At 45.8% G+C, this 20,455-nt stretch overlaps 1 protein-coding gene across 1 annotated transcript in view; it reads left to right on the forward strand.

Annotated features, from left to right (window-relative positions):
* Positions 1 to 19,514, forward strand: part of GTF2E2 (general transcription factor IIE subunit 2) — an 86,502-nt gene extending 66,988 nt beyond the window's left edge. The window contains exons 7-8 of the mRNA XM_075337767.1: positions 18,733 to 18,848; positions 18,967 to 19,514. Of these exons, the coding sequence (XP_075193882.1) occupies positions 18,733 to 18,848; positions 18,967 to 19,086 (236 nt within the window). The 3' untranslated portion in view covers positions 19,087 to 19,514. The remainder of the gene's footprint in view (positions 1 to 18,732; positions 18,849 to 18,966) is intronic.
* The last annotated feature ends 941 nt before the right edge of the window (positions 19,515 to 20,455 follow it).

A 20,455-nucleotide genomic window follows, 5' to 3' on the forward strand; every position in this document is an offset into this window, starting at 1 on the left:
TCCCCACACCAGTTCTGTAAACCCTCTCCCCCAGAGTTGCATGAAACTCTCAGCGCAGTGTGGCCCCCAATGTCCTGTGTGCACCCCTCCCCCAGTCCTGTGTGCAGCCCCCCCAATGTCCTGTGTGCACCCCCACACAATCCTATGTGCAGCCCATCACCCAGTCCTGTGTGCACCCCCCAGTCCTGTGTGCACCCCCTCAGTCCTGTGTGCACCCCTCAGTCCTGTGTGCACCCCCCCAGTCCTGTGTGCAGCCCCCCCAGTCCTGTGTGCAGCCCCCCCAGTCCTGTGTGCAGCCCCCCCCAGTCCTGTGTGCAGCCCCCCCCAGTCCTGTGTGCAGCCCCCCCAGTCCTGTGTGCAGCCCCCCCAGTCCTGTGTGCAGCCCCCCCCCAGTCCTGTGTGCAGCCCCCCCAGTCCTGTGTGCAGCCCCCCCAGTCCTGTGTGCAGCCCCCCCAGTCCTGTGTGCACCCGTCCCCCAGTCCTGTGTGCACCCGTCCCCCAGTCCTGTGTGCACCCGTCCCCCAGTCCTGTGTGCACCCGTCCCCCAGTCCTGTGTGCACCCGTCCCCCAGTCCTGTGTGCACCCGTCCCCCAGTCCTGTGTGCAGCCCCCCAATGTCCTGTGTGCACCCCCACACAATCCTATGTGCAGCCCATCACCCAGTCCTGTGTGCACCCCCTCAGTCCTGTGTGCACCCCCTCAGTCCTGTGTGCACCCCCTCAGTCCTGTGTGCACCCCCCCAGTCCTGTGTGCACCCCCCCAGTCCTGTGTGCACCCCCCCAGTCCTGTGTGCACCCCCCCAGTCCTGTGTGCACCCCCCCCAGTCCTGTGTGCACCCCCCCAGTCCTGTGTGCACCCCCCCAGTCCTGTGTGCACCCCCCCAGTCCTGTGTGCACCCCCCCCAGTCCTGTGTGCACCCCCCCAGTCCTGTGTGCACCCCCCCAGTCCTGTGTGCACCCCCCCAGTCCTATGTGCACCCCCCCCAGTCGTGTGTGCAGCCCCCCCAGTCGTGTGTGCAGCCCCCCCAGTCGTGTGTGCCTCCCCCCCAGTGATGTCTGTGCCTCCCCCCCAGTGATGTCTGTGCCTCCCCCCAGTGATGTCTGTGCCTCCCCCCCAGTGATGTCTGTGCCTCCCCCCCAGTGATGTCTGTGCCTCCCCCCCAGTGATGTCTGTGCCTCCCCCCCAGTGATGTCTGTGCCTCCCCCCCAGTGATGTCTGTGCCTCCCCCCCAGTGATGTCTGTGCCTCCCCCCCAGTGATGTCTGTGCCTCCCCCCCAGTGATGTCTGTGCCTCCCCCCCAGTGATGTCTGTGCCTCCCCCCCAGTGATGTCTGTGCCTCCCCCCCAGTGATGTCTGTGCCTCCCCCCCAGTGATGTCTGTGCCTCCCCCCCAGTGATGTCTGTGCCTCCCCCCCAGTGATGTCTGTGCCTCCCCCCCAGTGATGTCTGTGCCTCCCCCCCAGTGATGTCTGTGCCTCCCCCCCAGTGATGTCTGTGCCTCCCCCCCAGTGATGTCTGTGCCTCCCCCCCAGTGATGTCTGTGCCTCCCCCCCAGTGATGTCTGTGCCTCCCCACAGTGATGTCTGTGCCTCCCCTCAGTGATGTCTGTGCCTCCCCTCAGTGATGTCTGTGCCTCCCCTCAGTGATGTCTGTGCCTCCCCTCAGTGATGTCTGTGCCTCCCCTCAGTGATGTCTGTGCCTCCCCACAGTGATGTCTGTGCCTCCCCCACAGTGATGTCTGTGCCTCCCCCACAGTGATGTCTGTGCCTCCCCCACAGTGATGTCTGTGCCTCCCCACAGTGATGTCTGTGCCTCCCCACAGTGATGTCTGTGCCTTCCCCACAGTGATGTCTGTGCCTTCCCCACAGTGATGTCTGTGCCTTCCCCACAGTGATGTCTGTGCCTTCCCCACAGTGATGTCTGTGCCTTCCCCACAGTGATGTCTGTGCCTTCCCCACAGTGATGTCTGTGCCTTCCCCACAGTGATGTCTGTGCCTTCCCCACAGTGATGTCTGTGCCTTCCCCACAGTGATGTCTGTGCCTTCCCCACAGTGATGTCTGTGCCTTCCCCACAGTGATGTCTGTGCCTTCCCCACAGTGATGTCTGTGCCTTCCCCACAGTGATGTCTGTGCCTTCCCCACAGTGATGTCTGTGCCTTCCCCACAGTGATGTCTGTGCCTTCCCCACAGTGATGTCTGTGCCTCCCCACAGTGATGTCTGTGCCTCCCCACAGTGATGTCTGTGCCTCCCCACAGTGATGTCTGTGCCTCCCCACAGTGATGTCTGTGCCTCCCCCCCAGTGATGTCTGTGCCTCCCCACAGTGATGTCTGTGCCTTCCCCACAGTGATGTCTGTGCCTTCCCCACAGTGATGTCTGTGCCTTCCCCACAGTGATGTCTGTGCCTTCCCCACAGTGATGTCTGTGCCTTCCCCACAGTGATGTCTGTGCCTCCCCACAGTGATGTCTGTGCCTCCCCACAGTGGTGTCTGTGCCCCCAGCCCCGCGTGTGGTGTCTGTGCCCCCAGCCCCGCGTGTGGTGTCTGTGCCCCCAGCCCCGCGTGTGGTGTCTGTGCCCCCAGCCCCATGCCCCCAGTTAATTAATTGCTTCACCCAATATAGCAGGGTCATTGAAACATTGATAATTTTGTGCGGCCCCCGAAGGTTGGTAGAAATTTCCAAATGGCCCCCGACAGAAAAAAGGTTCCCCACCCCTGGTTTAAACTGTTGAAATGAAAGACACTGTTTGAAATTGATTAGTTAATCATTTACTGCAAAATTTTGCTCTGGGGTATATGCTTTTATAAAGTCAGTTATAAAAGGAAAAAAAATTGTAAGCCCCTAAAAGTAGAGATGTTCTGAATCAATTCACAGGACCTGGCTCAGCGGCCACATCAATATTCCATTGCCTTTGGACAGGACCCCTCAGAACCACCTCTTACCTGCATCCATGGCTCTTCTTTTAAATAGCTGACCTGGTGCGACATCACGGGAGTCATGCCACAAATGAAGAAGACATTGCCCCAGACCTGATGCCCTAGTAGAGCTGGATATGCTGTCAGACAAGAGACGTTTCACAGAACTCTAATCCAACAGCCATAGATAACTGATATGGCCCAGTCTTTACTTAAAACACCGCTCCAGCGTTCTTTTATTGCACTGCTGGAGAGGTACTTCTACTCTAAATTCCCTGCACTTAGTCTTCAATTTTCCCACCGCCGTCTTCACCTTCTATCGTCGCTGTTCCTGACGATCTCCAGTAGTTTGTGACCTGCCGGATCTCTCCAGTGTTTGCGGGAGCAAGCTGGAGGTCACTTTTCAGTACAAGTTAATGAGAGTGTTATTCTGGCTCTGAGTTACATTGAGAGTTTGTGACCGTTACCTCTAACTTCGGGATGTTAGAAGTTGTGGTCACAAGATGGCGCTGTGGGACCAGAGCGGCGCCTATAAAAGGGGAAGACCCCAGCGATTAAGTATAATACTACGGTCTAGGACTTTAGATTAAAAGAAATAGTGCTTTAAAAAGGTATGCTGAAATAGATTTATGGGATACCTGTGTAGCAGTTGCCTATCCCCTTAATGGGGTTAAAATTATGTAAAATAACAGCTCCTGACACATGCAGCTGTTCGTGCAGAGATTGTTATAACTCCCATTCAATTGTATGAGAATCCTGATCTCTCCCCACTGACAGCAACATGCATCATATCATGTATATGTGTAATATGTATATGTGTAATTATATAATATATAAATTATAATATATACTGGGTACAGAAAATATTCAGATCCCTTTAAATTTTTCACTTTGTTTCATTGCAGCCATTTGGTAAATTCAAAAAAAGTTCCTTTTTTTTCTCATTAATTTACACTTCACCCCATCTTGACAGAAAAAAAAACGGAAATGCAGACATTTTTGTAAATTTATTAAACAAGAAAAACTGAAATATCACATGGTGATAAGTTTTCAGAAACTTTGCTCAGACACTCATATTTAAGTCACATGCTGTCCATTTCCTTGTGATCCTCCTTGAGATGGTTTTACTCCTTCATTGGAGTCCAGCTGTGTTTAATTAAACTGATAGGACTTGATTTGGAAAGACACACGCCTGTCTATATAAGAGCTCACAGCTCACAGTGCATGTCAGACAAAATGAGAATCATGAGGTCAAAGGAACTGCCCAAGGAGCTCAGAGACAGAATTGTGGCAAGGCATAGATCTGGCCAAGGTTACAAAAGAATTTCTACAGTACTAAAGGTTCCTAACCTGGCCATCCAGCCAAACTGAGCAATCTCACAAGAAGAGCCTTGGTGAGAGAGGTAAAGAAGAACCCCAAGATCACTGTGACTGAGCTCCAGAGATGCTGTAGGGAGAAGGGAGAAAGTTCCACAAAATCAACTATCACTGCAGACCTCCACCAGTTGGGCCTTTATGGCAGAGTGGCCTGACGGAAACTTCTCCACCGTGCAAGACATATGAAAGTCCGCATAGAGTTTGCAAAAAAACACAAGAAGGACTCCCAGACTATGAGAAATAATATTCTCTGGTCTGATGAGACAAAGAGAGAACTTTTTGGTGATAATTCTAAGCGGTATGTGTGGAGAAAACCAGGCACTGTTATCACCTGCCCAATACAATCCCAACAGTGAAACATGGTGGTGGCAGCATCATGCTATGGGGGTGTTTGTCAGCTGCAGGGACAGGACGACTAGTTGCAATTGAAGGAAAGATGAATGCGGCCAAGTACAGAGATATCCTGGAAGAAAACCTCTTCCACAGTGCTCTTCACCTCAGATTTGGCCGAAGGTTCACCTTCCAACAAAACAATGACTCTAAGCACACAGCTAACATAACAAAGGAGTGGCTTCAGAACAACTCTGTGACCATTCTGACTGGCCCAGCCAGAGCCCTGACCTAAACCCAATTGAGCATCTCTGGAGAGACCTGAAAATGGCTGTTCACCAATGTTCACCATCCAACCTGACGGAACTGGAGAGCAAGGAAGAATGGCAGAGGATCCCCAACTCCAGGATTCATCATTCCCAAGAAGACTCATGGCTGTAGTAACTCAAAAGGGTGCTTCTACTCAATACTGAGCAAAGGGTCTGAATACTTATGACCATGTGATATTTCAGTTTTTCTTGTCTTAATAAATTTGCAAAAATGTCTACTTTTCTGTCAAGATGGGGTGCGGAGTGTACATTAATGAGAAAAAAATGAACTTTTTTGAATTTATCAAATGGCTGTAGTGAAAAATTTAAAGGAGTCTTTAAAGTCACGTACCCAGTGTATATCCGAAAACACGTTTACCTTATACAAACGATGACTGTTTCTGATACTGGAAGAGAGTGCCTGCAGGCATTATCATTTAAGATATGGAGGGCTTTCAGCACAGTAGGTTCAAATGGTGTTTTGTTTTGTTTTGCTCTAGGATTATTTTTTTTTATACACTGAACCTCTCAGGTCTTCTGATGCTTTCAAACATCTCCCATATACCCTAAACCCAGACTAGCCTTAGGCTGGTTTCACACTACGTTTATTTAACATCCGTCCAGAACGTTATTTTAGCGGAAATACGGATCCTGTGCAAATGCGTTTTCACTTCAATGCATTTGCAATGGACTCGCGTCCACCTGCGTTCGCATGCGTTTGCGTGCGTTAGACACAGGATCCGTACTTTTGCGTTATTTTAACATGTTTCAAAAACGCTACTTGTAGCGTTTTTTAGCTTTGTCAAAATAACGCATCTCACAGGATCCTTCACATTGCGCCGCGAGCTGCAATGCATTTCAATGAGTGCTGGATCCTGCCTAGCAGAATGCGTTGAGTTGCGTTGTAACAGGATCCTGCTTTTGTACTGAGCATGCCCAGAAAGTACTGAGCATGCCCAGAACCGGTCTCCCGTGATCTGTCTCTCCTCCTCCCTCTTTCACTCTCTCTATCTCTGTCTTTCCCCCTTCCTCCACTCCCTCTCTCTCCCACCTGAGAGCTGCGGACACTCATAACCAAGGTAAATATCGGGTAACCACTTCTCTTAGTTACCCGATGTTTACCTTGGTAACGTGTGCAGGCAGCCCTGCTCCTAGCAGCTGCAGACACTCGTAACCAAGATAAATATCGGGTATCCAAGCCCGATGTTTACCTTGGTTACCAGCGTCTGCAGCTGTCAGAAGCCGGCTCCCAGTCTAGTTCCCCTCACTCCCGATCACATGACTCCAATGCCCGCCCCTAAACATCCAGTGACAGGATCCTGCAAAATAACAGATGCGTTAGCATGCGTTTTTTGCTGTAAAAGCAGGATCCGCTTTTGCAGCAAAAAAACGTTCCTGACGCATGTTAAAAAGACGTAGTGTGAAACCAGCCTTAGTGGGTAAATGCATCTCAGGACTAGTTCTAGGATTAGTGAGCTGCTGTATATACATTGTTTTTGCTTAAAGAGAACCTGTCATATTTCTAATGGTATCTGATCTGCAGGCAGGATGTTATAGAGCAGGAGGAGCTGATCAGATTGATATACATTATTATTGGGAAAGTTACAGTATAACTTGTATTAACTGAAATCCCTGATGCTTGTATGCATAGAAGTCCTGTGGGCGGCCCTACTAATGACTGACAGTCCAAGCTGTATGATTGTGCATACAAACCGTCTACTGGACTCTTATACAAACCCTGGGGATTTCAATGAATAAAATACAAGTTATACTGAATCTTTTCCGACAAACCTATATATCATTCTGTACAGCTTCACTTCGTATATACTAAGAAGTCCATAGATCGGACTGCATCTACAGTGTGATAGGTTCCCTTTAAATATATGCAGTTCCAAAAAAAAAATACATATATTACTGGAATAACTGAACAAAGATCTAAAAAGTCATGGGAAAAGTTCAAGACTACATAACCATGATGATCATTTGGTGAGTTTTTGACGCTGAAGAATTTCTGCATCTGTTTTGTAAATTGGGTTGCTTGTGGGGTTTTTCATTGTGTTTTTGTGTTAATTTTTTATTACATTTTTGATGTTGCGGTTTTTGTCTCTGTTTGTTTGGTGTGTCATGTTTTAAGTAAAGCTGCTTTGGTTTTGGATACTTCTTTGTATTGGGTTTTGACAAAACTTTGATATAGTCATGTGCAGATTACATACTACAGCATGTGGATTTTTTTACCTGCGGATTTTCATTAACGCGTTGCAGATTTGAATCACGCACCACAGATGAGTTTATGCTGAGTAAAAAGAAGCACAATGGGCAGGAGATATCTATAAATCCCATCCTCTTTGCTTGTACTGTAAAGGGTGCTTTACACGCTGCGACATCGCTAGCGATGTCGAGCGCGATAGCACCCGCCCCCGTCGTTCGTGCGACATTTGGTGCTCGCTGCCGTAGCAAACATTACCGCTACGGCAGCATCACACGCACATACCTTGTAAGCGACGTCGCTGTGACCGCCGAACAATCCCTCCTTCAAGGGGGAGGTGCGTTCGGCATCATAGCGACGTCACTGCGGCGTCACTAAGCGGGCGGCCAATAAAAGCGGAGGGGCGGAGATGAGCGGGACATAACATCCCGCCCACCTCCTTCCTTCCTCATTGCCGGTGAACGCAGGTAAGGAAATGTTCGTCGTTCCTGCGGTGCCACACATAGCGATGTGTGATGCCGCAGGAACGACGAACAACATCGTACCTGTGGCAGCAGCGATATTAAGGAAAGGAGCGGCGTGTGAACGATCACAGTTTTTGAACGATTTTGCGATCGTTGATCGTCGCTCCTTGGTGTCACATGCTGCGATGTTGCTACCGGCGCCGGATGTGCGTCACTAACGACGTGACCTTGACGATATATATCAGTAGCGATGTCGCAGCGTGTAAAGCACCCTTAAGACGCTGCATTTTTGATGCAGAAAAAATACACAATGTGGAATATTCATCATGGGCACACAGCCTTAAAGTGTGAGCGACTGGTTACCTTTGACCCCTTTACAACCAAGGACGTACTGGTACATCCTTGGTCGCCTCCCTCTGGTTAACTCGGGCTCTGGCAGCAAGCGCATGGTATTCCCCGCACATGTCTGCTGTTCTGATCAGCAGACATGTGTGGCAAACAGGCACAGGTAGCTCAGAGATCCACTCGCACCTGTTAACCCCTTAGATAGCACTGTCAAACTTTGACAGCTTGATTTAAAGGGCCGCAGTGGTGATCACGCCATTGCCCGCCGCCATCGGTGGCCCTGTGACACAATTGCAGGGTGCCAATTTGTTGTCATGGTAGCGTGGACTCAGCTGATGACCCCTGACACTGCCATGAGTCGCTTCCTGTGAGAGCCAACAGAGTGCTGACACTCACAGGAGATGAGCATTTCTGCTGATCAGAGCAATGCTGCTCTGATCAGCAGAAATGCACAGGCGATCGGATTGTGCAGGCATAAAGTCCCCGAGGGGGACTAGTAAAATAAATAAAAAATGTTAAACTCACCCCCTTTTTGTCCCATTGATAATAAAAGTAAAAAAAAAATAACGGTATCGCCGCTTTCAGAAATGGCCGATCTATCAAAATATAAAATCAATTAACTTGATCTGTACACGGTGTAGCGAGAATCCAAGTGCCAAAATTGTTTTTTGGTTGCCACAACATTTCTTTAAAATGCAATAAATGTACAACTCGGTCCGCAAAAAATAAGCCCTCATATGGCAAGATTGACAGAAAAATAAAAAAAGTTATGGTTCTCGGAAGGGGGGGAAACAACTAAAATGGAAAATCTCCCAGCGATGAAGGGGTTAATTATATCTTTATTATGGATATGGACCAGAAGTAGTTTTTCACTTTTTTTGTGGGGTTTTACAATCTGGCATCAGGAGACTATGGTTTATTTGTGAGTCTGGTGTACAAACTAGTTTACTATACAATGTATTCTACAACTTGGTTTGTAATAAATATAAAAAAAAATAATCAGTATTTATGACAGAAATGCTAATAAAGAGACTGACGGGAATGAATGATATCTGCTTACATGGGGGCCGTGCAATTTTCAGGATATCGGAGTCACAGAAGAGAATCTCATCTGCTCGCTCAGCACTGTACTTCCTGGCAGCCATATAAGAAATACAAAAAAAGCCAGTGGATTATATTTCTTTTAACTGAGAACATTAATCATTAACATTTTTGTTAAATATTGTATTTTTTCCCCCCAAAATGTCCATACATCTAATAATAGCATAATACTCAGAAGTGTACTGTGATTAATGGGGAGTTATGAATCTGACCTGTGTAAGCTCAGTTGCACTTTTTGCTGGCATCCCTTTTGTGACTCTTGGACTGCATTCATAGATCTGATGTGATGACTTGTCAGTAGAGAATGGCAAACCCGCAGATGTCCAGGTTCGGCATATCCAGCCAAATTTAAAAAAAACTGTCTGAGGACTTGAGAATCCAATATGTGAGGAAGCATGAGCATCCTCAAGGCTACAAGTCCATCTCCAAAGACCTGAAAGCTCCTATGTCTACGATGCACAGTCTCATCAAGAAGTTTAAAGCCCATGGCACTGTGGCTAACCTCCCTAGATGTGGAAGGAATAGAAAAATTGACGAGAGATTTCAAAGCAAGATTGTGCGGATGGTGGATAAAGAACCTCGACTAACATCCAAACAAGTTTAATCTGCCCTGCAGTCCGAGGGTACAACAGTGTCAACCCATAGTATCAGTCAGCATCTGAATAAAAAGGGACTGTATGGTAGGATACCCAGGAAGACCCCACTTCTTACCCCGAGACATAAAAAAGCCAGGCTGCAGTTTGCCAAAACTTACCTGAGAAAGCCTAAAACGTTTTGGAAGAATGTTCTCTGGTCAGATGAGACAAAAGTAGAGCTTTTTTGGGAAAAGCCATCAACAGAGTTTACAGGAGAAAAAAAAAAAAAAAAGAGGCATTCAAAGAAAAGAACACGGTCCCTACAGTCAAACATGGCGGAGGTTCCCTGATGTTTTGGGTTTGCTTTGCTGCCTCTGGCATTGGACTGCTTGACCGTGTGCATGGCATTATGAAGTCTGAAGACTACCAACAAATTTTGCAGCATAATGTAGGGCCCAGTGTGAGAAAGCTGGGTCTCCCTCAGAGGTCATGGGTCTTTCAGCAGGACAATGACCCAAAACACACTTCAAAAAGCACTAGAAAATGGTTTGATAGAAATCACTGGAGACTACTAAAGTGGCCAGCAATGAGTCCAGATCTGAATTCCATAGAACACATGTGGAGAGATCTCAAAATGGCAGTTTGGAGAAGGAACCCTTCAAATCTCAGGGACCTGGAGCAGTTTGCCAAAGAAGAATGGTCTAAAATTCCAGCAGAGCATTGTAAGAAACTCATTGATGGTTACCGGAAGCGCTTGTTCGCAGTTATTTTGGCTAAAGGTTGTGCAACCAAGTATTAGGCTAAGGGTGCCAATACTTTTGTCTGGCCCATTTGTGGAGTTTTGTGTGAAATGAGCAATGATTTGATTTTTGTTTCATTCTCTTTTTGTGTTTTTTCATTGCAAGCAAAATAAATGAAGATAATAATAACAAAGAATTTGTGATTGCAATCATTTTCAGGAAGAAACTGAGTATTATCTGACAGAATTGCAGGGGTACCAATACTTTTGGCCAGCACTGTATGTATATATGTATGTGTGTGTGTACATACATTATTTTTTTTTTTTTTAAATTATTTTTTTTAAAAAAATTCAGCATAGGGTTCATATTATTTTGATACATAGCCAAGATAAGCACACAGGTGGGGGCTGCAGCCTGTAGCCCTATGCTATTTTTAATATTTTATTTATTTTCACACCACAGTAGGGATGCAAACAGTGTGTGTGATTCCAACCAATCACAGACGCTGTCACACAGGGTGGGGGGTGTGGTCTGACTGCAACAATCACAGACACTGGAACTCGCGGTGGGGGAAGCTGTGTCTATGTATGAGCGTTAATGATCGGACCCAGAAGTAGTGTTACAGCAGCGGGGAAGGTCAGGAAGTATAACGGTCCTGATTTATTCCTTATTTTCTCTCTCTTTCCAATTTCTTTCGTTATCCGGGTGGCAGAACCCGAACAGTAACGCTGACTTTCCTGAGCAGTCCATGTTCGGAGTCCATGCATGGATTCTAGGTGTCCGATGTAGATGCAGAATATAACAGTTCGCCCATCACTACTTGTGAATGGTCTGTTGGTGACACTGCGTTAGGTCTGTAGTGTTAATTGTTTTTGTATGTAAGTGATGTAGGTCTCTGCACTAGCAGAATTGTTGTACATTGAGCTATGTCATTAGTACAGATTAATCGAAGTAGGGTATTTTGTCTTCAGTAATCTGAAGGAATATCAGTTCTGTCCACTGGGTGGCAGCAGATAACACTCTTGCCCTCTGCAGTACTCCATGACTTCCATCATTACCTAGCCACTGAGTAATACTGCTCATAATATATAGACACAACACTTATTACATAGGCGCAGTATACAGAGCTTTTCTGTTCAGGAACACTACACGTTTAATAAAGGGCTGCACTTTGTTACAGTCCCCGCTTCTCAGTATCTGCTTCATGTCGTTGTATAACCCAGAATACAGAACTAAAACTATAGTCCATGATTTGCTACAATTGTATCCACAGCAACATTTCTGTCCCAATCACTTACTACAGCCTGTGATCGTGCACACATTGTATATTTGTAAATTTGTGATGGCAGGGAAATTCTGTGCAACATACTCATGTTTTGTGTGTTTTCGCAGCTTATTTTTACATATCTCTTTATTTTTTCCCCATTCATTTAAATAAATGAGAACCACTGAAAGAATGGGCATGCTGCAGAATTGCAAAAAGACTGTGGCTCAAATCTGCAAGGAAAAAATCAGCAGCATGTGCATGAGGTTTCAGAAATCTCATTTGCTTTGCTGCAGTTATAAAATGATACGTTTTTAAATGCAGCATGTGAACAAGCCCTTATCGGCGTAGATGTAGATAATACAATCATCCCAGAGTCCAGTCTACATAACTAACAACCTGTGTAATCTGGATACAATTGTAGCAAACCCTCAGACATCTCCATGTTTACGTGAGGTCCATTTACACGGGTTGACTGCTGGTACTAAACCATCACCAATCGTTACATATTTACAGACTTGCAGTCGTTTAACGACTTAAGGAGCAAGCCACTTTGTACGTTAATGACCGAGCCTAATTGGTCAAATCTGTATAATTGGATGTTTGTGTTCTCTGGGTTTGGCCAAAATTAGTTAAAAGTTTGGTTTGGGACCCGGACTTGACCAGAACTTAACCCCAGACCCGGAACCCCATCTAAGTCAATGAGGACCCAAACTTCTGTGTTGTAAATGATCGTAGTAAGGGCTTAGAGGCTGCAAAATGCGTGTAAGATACCTAACCTATGGCTGGCTCTAAGGCCCTGTGCCCACGAGAAAATGTACCTGCGGAATTTTCTGCAGGTAATATCCACAGGTTCATGCAGCAGCTCCCCGGAATCCGCAGCTATCTGTTTTTGCGAATTTCAGGCAATATTGTTGCCGAAAACGTGCAAAATTCGAGCGTTATTCCTGCGGATTTCCCCCCCTGTATCTACGTAGTAGAAAGGCAGCAAATCTGCAGGAAAATCTGCAGGAATAGTTGATGTGCAGTGCTTTGCGGCTGCGGGAAATCCGCAGCATTTTTCACAGGTGCAAATTCCGCAGCATTGATACAGCACTCCCCAAATCCCATAGACTGACATGGGGAGTGTCTGTACTTGCGCAAACCTGCGGATTTATCTGGAAAATCTAGAAAATCCGCAGGTTTTCCGCGGAAAAATCCGCAGGTATTTTCTCCCATTGGCAAAGCTTGAAACAGTCTATCATACCTGACACTCTAGGGTGCCATGACATTGACAGCCAATCGGCTCCACATGATTTTGTCACAGAGTCCTCATGGCGGTGAGAAAGGGAGCTCCCTCCCTCTCGCAGCCTTCTAAATCCATGTTTGCTATCACTTGTGGCATCTAGAGGGTTAGGCTGCTTTCACACATCCGGTTTTTCCTGTGCGGCACAATCCCGCGCTTTGCCGAAAAACCGCAACCGTTTTTTTTGGCGCCGGTTGCAGGTTTTTTGCATAGACTTACATTAGTGCCGTATTGTGCCGCATGGGCTTGCATTCGGTCCAGTTTTTGCCGCATGCAGCAGATTTAGCCGATGCGGCGGCCGGATGGAACCTTGCCTGGCACGTTTTTTTTTTTTTTGTCCGGCAAAAAAAACCCGCATCGCGCCGCATCCGGTCGATGCAGCGCGATTTGCAATGCATGCCTATGGACGCTGCATGTGGCGTCCTATGGCAAACACCGCATCCGGCCGCCGAATGCGGGTTTTTCCACTGCGCATGCTCAGTAGCCTGCCGCAAGCGGCAAAAACCGGACGGGCCGCATGTCAAAAACGTATGCAAAGGATGCGGTATTGTTGCCGCATCCATTGCATCGGTTTTAGAGCCGGATTGGCCGGCTCTGCTAAACCGGAGGTGTGAAAGTAGCCTTAATCATCCAGGGGGGCACACGCGCCGGCTCTGGCTGTTACTGCAGGAGCTCGGTTGTCATGTTGGGAGGTGCTGATATTTCAGCGCTTCCCACTGACCCACTTGAGCGAACAGAGTGAGACCACTGAAATAGGTTCCCGCATCTATCTGTGCCAGTCAGTTGTCAGTGACCGCTATCGGCACGGAGCTATCACGTGTTTTCTCAGTGACTGTTTAAATCCACGATGGACATAGCACGTCCTGATGTGGGAACTGACACGTGTTCATGTCCATCATTGGGCTTCTAGGGCAAAACAGGGTAAACAATGCACATTGAATGGTCTGTAATAGATCACTCAGTGCACATAGCATGCTGTTGTTGTCAGCAGAGCGTCTCCTGTTTAGAGGTGTGCTGTCGAGAACAGTGATTTTTTTTTTTTGTGTGCTGCACAAAAGATCATTTTGCTTTGTATCTTTTTCAGGTGATCGTCAGCCTGTTTGGACTTGATTATCGTGAAACAAGCGTTCTTGAAAATGCTTGTTTTGTGATCTTTTACTATAAATGCATCTTTAGAGATGTCTGCAATCTTTCTCTAAATAAATTAGTACCAAAATGTGTGTATGTATGTTTGTAATATAGAATATATTTATTATATATCTTTTCATGGGACAACACTGAAGATACAACACTTTGATACAATGTAATGTTGTCAGTGTACAGCTTGTATAACAGTGTAAATTTGGTGTGCCCTCTAAATAGCTTAACAAACAGTCATTAATGTCTAAGCTGCTGGCAACATATGTGAGTACATCCCTAAGTGAAAATTGCCAAATTGGACCCACAGTGTCAATATTTTGTGTGACCATCATTAGATTCAATCACTGCCTTATCTTTCTTGGGCATGGAGTTCCTTAGAGCTTCACAGGAGCCACTGGAATCCTCTTCAGCCCCTCCATGACGACGTCACGGAACTGGTAGATATTAGAGACCTCCACCTGCTGTTTGAGGATGACCCCCATTGCTGACTATGGTTTACATCTGGAGACCAGCTTGGCCAGACTAACATCTTTACCATCATTTTCTTTAGCATGGATGGCAGTGGTCGTCTTGGGGAAGGGGGTGTTTAGGGTCGTTATCATGTTGAAATACTGTCCTGTGGTACAGTTTCCGAAAGGGATGGAATCGTGCTTTACTTCAGTATGTCACAGTACATATTAGCATTAATGGTTCCCTCAATGAACTGTAGCTCCCCACAGTTAGCAGCACTCATGCAGCCCCAAACCATGGTGCTCCCACAACCATGCGTGACTATAGGCAAGACACACTTGTCTTTGCATACTCACTTGGTTGTCACCACGCACGCTTGACACCATCTGAACCAAATAAGTTTATCTTGGCCTCATGGGTCCAGTAATTAGAGATGAGCAAACCTTTGGAAATTCGGTTCACCAGGTATCTTCGAAACTTTAAAAAGTTCAGTTGTTGACCCTGACCTGATCTGAAACTCAATGTAAGTCAGTAATTGGGCATTTCGTAGCTCTACCCACATGCTGCCAGCCATAAGCACAACACGTCTGGGGAGGATGGGCAGGGTTTTTCAATTTTTTTTGTTTGTGTGTGTGCACACTGCATCTGATCACTGATTTTACTTCAAGTGTGAATCGTTCAAACACTGCAAGCAGCTCGGACAGGGTTGAGCATCACTCCTACCCAAGCACAGTGCTGCACACTTGAATGGTTTGCACTCGTAACCCACTCGAACTTCGAACCCGAACTTTGTTTATTTGGAAAACTGTTTCCGAACTTCAAATATCGAATATAGTTCGTTGATCTCTACCAGTAATTCATGTCCTTAGTCTGCTTGTCTTCAGCAAACTGTTTGTTGGCTTTTTTGTGCATCATCTTTAGAAGGGGCTTCCTTCTGGGACAACAGCCATGCAGACAAATTTGCTGCAGTGTGCGGCGTATGCTTTGTGCACTGACAGGCTGCCCCCCAACCACCCATCTAACCTCTGCAACAATGCTGGCAGCACTCAGCTGTCTATTTTGAAAAGACAACCTCTGGATATGACACTAAACACGTTCGCTCAACTTCTTTGATCGACCATGGCGGGGCCTATTCTGAGGGGATCCTGTTTTGTTAAACCGCTGTATGGTCTTGGCCACTGTGCTGCAGCTCAGTTTCAGGGTGTTGGTAATCTTATAGCCTAGGCCATCTTTATCTGGAGCAACAATTCTTTTTTTCAGGTCCTCAGAGAATTCTTTGCCATGAGGTGCCATGTTGAACTTCCAATGACCAGTATGAGAGTGTGTGTGTGTGAGGGATAACACCAAATTTACCACACTTGATCCCCATTCACACCTGAGATCTTCTAACACTGAGTCACATGACCCCGGTAAGGGAAAATGGCTAATTGGGCACAATTTGGCATTTTCTCCTAGGGGTGTACTTTAATTTTGTTGCCAGCGGTTTAGACATTATTGATTGTGTGTTATTTAGAGGGCACTCTAAATTTATACTTTTAAACAAGATGTACACTGACTACTTTACATTGTATCAAAGTGTCAGATCTTCAGTGTTGTCCCATGAAAAGATATGATAAAATATTTACAAAAATGTGAGGGTGTACTCACTTTTGTGATATACTGTGTGTATGTGTGTGAGATATATACAGTCATAACCAAAAGTTTTGAGAATGACACCAAAATTATATTTTCACATGATCTGTTGCCCTCTGGTTTTTAATTGTGTTTGTCTGATGTTTACATCACATACAGAAATATAATTGCAATCATATTATGAGTACCAAAAGGTTATATTGACAGTTAGAATGAGTTAATGCAGCAAGTCAATATTTGCAGTGTTGACCCTTCTTCTTCAGGACCTCTGCAATTCTCCCTGGCATGCTCTCAATCAACTTCTGGACCAAATCCTGACTGATAGCTGTCCATTCTTGATGCTTGCATTTTGCCAGAATTTGTTGGTTTTTATTTGTCCACCCGTCTCTTGATGACTGTCCACAAGTTCCCAATGGGATTAAGATCTGGGGAGTTTCCAGGCCAAGGACCCAAAATATCTGTTTTGTTCCATGAGCCATTTAGTGATCACCTTTGCTTTATGGCAAGGTGCTCCATCATGCTGGAAAAGGCATTGTTGGGCGCCAAACTGCTCTTGGACAGTTGGGAGAAGTTGCTCTTGGAGGACATTCTGGTACCATTCTTTATTCATGGCTGTGTTTTTAGGCAAGACTGTGAGTGAGCCGATTCCCTTGGCTGAGAAGCAACCCCACATATGAATCGTTTGAGGATGCTTAACAGTTGGCATGAGACAAGACTGGTGGTAGCGCTCACCTCTTCTTCTCCTAATAAGCTGTTTTCCAGATGTCCCAAACAATCGAAAAGGGGATTCATCTGAGAAAATGACTTTACCCCAGTCCTCAGCAGTCCACTACCTGTACCTTTTGCAGAATATCAGTCGGTCCCTGATGTTTTTTCTGGAGAGAAGTGGCTTCTTTGCTGCCCTCCTTGAAACCAGGCCTTTCTCAAGCAGTCTCCGCCTCACAGTGCGTGCAGATGCACTCACACCAGCCTGCTGCCATTGCTGAGCTAACTCGGCACTGCTGGTAGTCCGATCCCGCAGCTGAAACAGTTTTAAGATACGGTCCTGGCATTTACTGGTCCTTCTTGGGCGCCCTGGAGCCTTTTTAGCAACAATGGAAGCTCTCTCCTTTGAAGTTCTTGATGATGCGATAGATTGTTGACTGAGGTGCTATCTTTGTAGCTGCGATACTCTTCCCTGTTAGGCCATTTTTATGCAGAGCAATGATGGCTGCACGTGTTTCTTCAGTTAACCATGGTTATCTCTAAAGAGAAACAATGATACCAAGCACCAGCCTCCTTTTAAAATGTCCAGTGGTGTCATTCTTACTTAATCATGACTGATCACCAGCCCTGTCCTCATCAACACCCACACCTGTGTTAATGGAACAATCACTAAAACAATGTTAGCTGCTCCTTTTAAGGCAGAAATGCAATGATGTTGAAATGTGTTTTGGGGGTTAAAGTTCATTTTCTTAGCCAATATTGACTTTGCAAGTAATTGCTGTTAAGCTGATCACTCTTTATGACATTCTGGAGTATATGCAAATTGCCATTAGAAAAACTTAAGCAGTAGACTTTGTAAAAATTAATATTTGTAGCATTCTCAAAACTTTTGGCCATGACTGTATAAATAAAACTGTTTTCAGGGCTAAAGCTAAAGAGCGAAGTGCCTTTATCTCACTACCGATGGTCAAATCCTGAGACATTCAGCCAAAAGTGAAGCTAGGTGGCATGTGACTTCAGTGTGCAAGTTGCCTACTTGTGGTGACGTGACAACAGCTCGACCAGGCAAGTGAGCAGACTCTCTGTACTGTTCAGTATATGATTCCGCTCAGATGACTGCTCGAAGGGTTGTCACGTGACTTGCCAGTATGCAATTTGCAGTTAAATGCCGCCCAGCTTCTCACCACTACTCTCAGTAGAATATTAGAAGTGGGAAAAGTTGCTAGTTGGCACAGGACTACCAGTATGCAAAACGCGTACTAGCAGTCACGGAACAAATGCTTTAATAGAGCAGAATCCTGACAGTGTGCATATTCTACACTGCCAGGATTCATCAATCTACATACTGTTATAGTGACTGTAGAAATTTGTTCAGCTTGGAAAAATCACCTTAATCGTCATTTTTGATAATGGCGTGAGCGTTCTCATTCAGTTTACCTATATGCCTAGCGCAGTGATCCTTATGTTGTGTCTTTTGTGTTCTGAACTGTGTGCTTGCTTGCATGAATGGTTTTTGCTGATAAATGAAAGAGGCTTTTTGATTTCTATTGCTCATCTCCTCCCTTAACCAGGGTCATAAATACCAAGAATACCAAATCAGAGCTGTGTCTGGCACTATTCACTCTGACTTTATTTCTGGACTGCACCGTAACATTAACACTGTCAGCAAGCATCGCCCACAATTCATGCGGTGTACCATCTGTCTCTCCTCCATGAATTATAGCAGATACCAGATTATCAACAGCTCAGATCTAAGCTGTTATCAGTGATGGATTGCCAATGTGTTGGTTGGCTATGCACATTATAGTGGAGCATGAATATGCTGACAAACTACAGGAATGATTACTAACATAGAATGGCTTATGCTCTGTGTGACGTGATGTGTTCTGTTTTATTAGAATTTCAGAAGCTATGGAGGAGTGTCCCAGTAGACTCCATGGATGAGGAGAAGATCGAGGAGTATCTCAAGAGACAAGGAATTTCCTCAATGCAGGAATCCGGACCAAAGAAAATTGTAAGTATTAGCTTGTGAGGTGAGAGAGCCTTAAAATGAATGAATGCCGGCATCATTTATCTGCTATGCAATTACCTACATACTGTGGCCAAATAATGAAGTTCACATTTGTGTTCAGATTCCAGTACAAAAGAGGAAAAAGGCAAGTTCACAGAAGGTGCGGAGATTTAAGACTCACAATGACCACTTGGCGGGCGTCCTGAAGGATTACACAGATGTTACTCCCGGCAAACAATAGGAATGCTGCAGTCATCGGGAGTAAGGATGTTTACAGAGGAGTGCCGGATATACTTAGCTCTTATTGCCTCGGAACGTGACTCCTGATCATTCAGACCTTTCAGCCAAGAGCTACCTTCTCCAGGCATTGGAGATCCATCTTTTAGGATCTTGTTCCCTATTAAAGGATTGAATTCCGATCACAAGGCTTTGTCCTATAGGGCAGGATAAAACTGACCTTGAGTGCTTGTTGCTGTGATGTTCGTGTAGATACAGCGACACTGTGGACTCTGAAGTTGGCTTTACTGTACATATTTTTGGAAATGTATTTTGTTTGTTTTCTGTCGCCACTTGTTGCTTAACATTTGCCTTATAGACAATATTTTATATGAAGTATGCAATGTCTACTTGTCTTTTTGTGTTTAAATAAAATTCATTTCATTTCTGGAGTGAAAATGGTACAAAGTGAAACTTCATTCCATTAGAAGAGCAGTTCTCTTGTGTATGTTTAGTATGGAGGTTGTAGATTACATTTTGCAGATACAGAATATGTGATTGATTTCATATGAAAGAGCTTGTCATCAGAATTTGGTGACAAGTTAGATGGCATCATTCTTCTGAAACAATACTGAGCATGATAAGATTAGATCCTGTCAAGTGCTGGGAATCATCACAGCACAACCCCAGCATTCTTTTTGGATTTCAGCGCTGGAGGGGCGCTTTAAATGTAAGTTCACTGTCTTCTACTCACCTGCTGCCTTCTTCATCTGTTTCCAGCATTGCTCCAGCCAGTCTCCTGTGATTTGTGAACTTCCGGCAGATCAAGTGTTACATGGAGCATACTGGAGGTCACAAATCAATACAAGTCTATGAGATCCTCATTCTGGCTTTTATAGACTTGCAGTGAGCACTTGTGATGTAACCTCTGACCTTCGGCCAGTCAAGCGTTACAAGCACAAGATGGTGCCGCGGGACTGGAATGTTGCCGAAAAAGGAAAACGCTAGAGGGTAAGTATAATACAGGGTGTGGCGACACGGGGGTCAGTGGGTGCTCTCGTACGCTGGCCCAGCTGCCTTTAGAAAGACAGCATGGCCCACGGCTCATCCCAACTGAACGCCCGACTTCCTTCCGTGGCCGGAACACTACTCAGACAACACAGGATGAGGGAATCACAATATTAAGACTTTATTGGATCCCCAAACAATTAACGGCATATGGCATATAATCGGCAAAACCACAGAATGTAACCGGCAAGTTTTTCATCCTTCTGCTGGTTCACCAGGGATTAGAATGTCCTTGGCTCAGAGCTTCCAGGGATACTTACTCCAAACCAGCAACACCCCGCTTTCGGCGGGCACCCACCGAGAATGGAATAACATCAGATTTAGGA

The sequence above is a fragment of the Anomaloglossus baeobatrachus genome, chromosome 1 (genome assembly GCF_048569485.1).
Source record: "Anomaloglossus baeobatrachus isolate aAnoBae1 chromosome 1, aAnoBae1.hap1, whole genome shotgun sequence".
In the NCBI taxonomy this organism is placed as follows: domain Eukaryota; kingdom Metazoa; phylum Chordata; class Amphibia; order Anura; family Aromobatidae; genus Anomaloglossus; species Anomaloglossus baeobatrachus.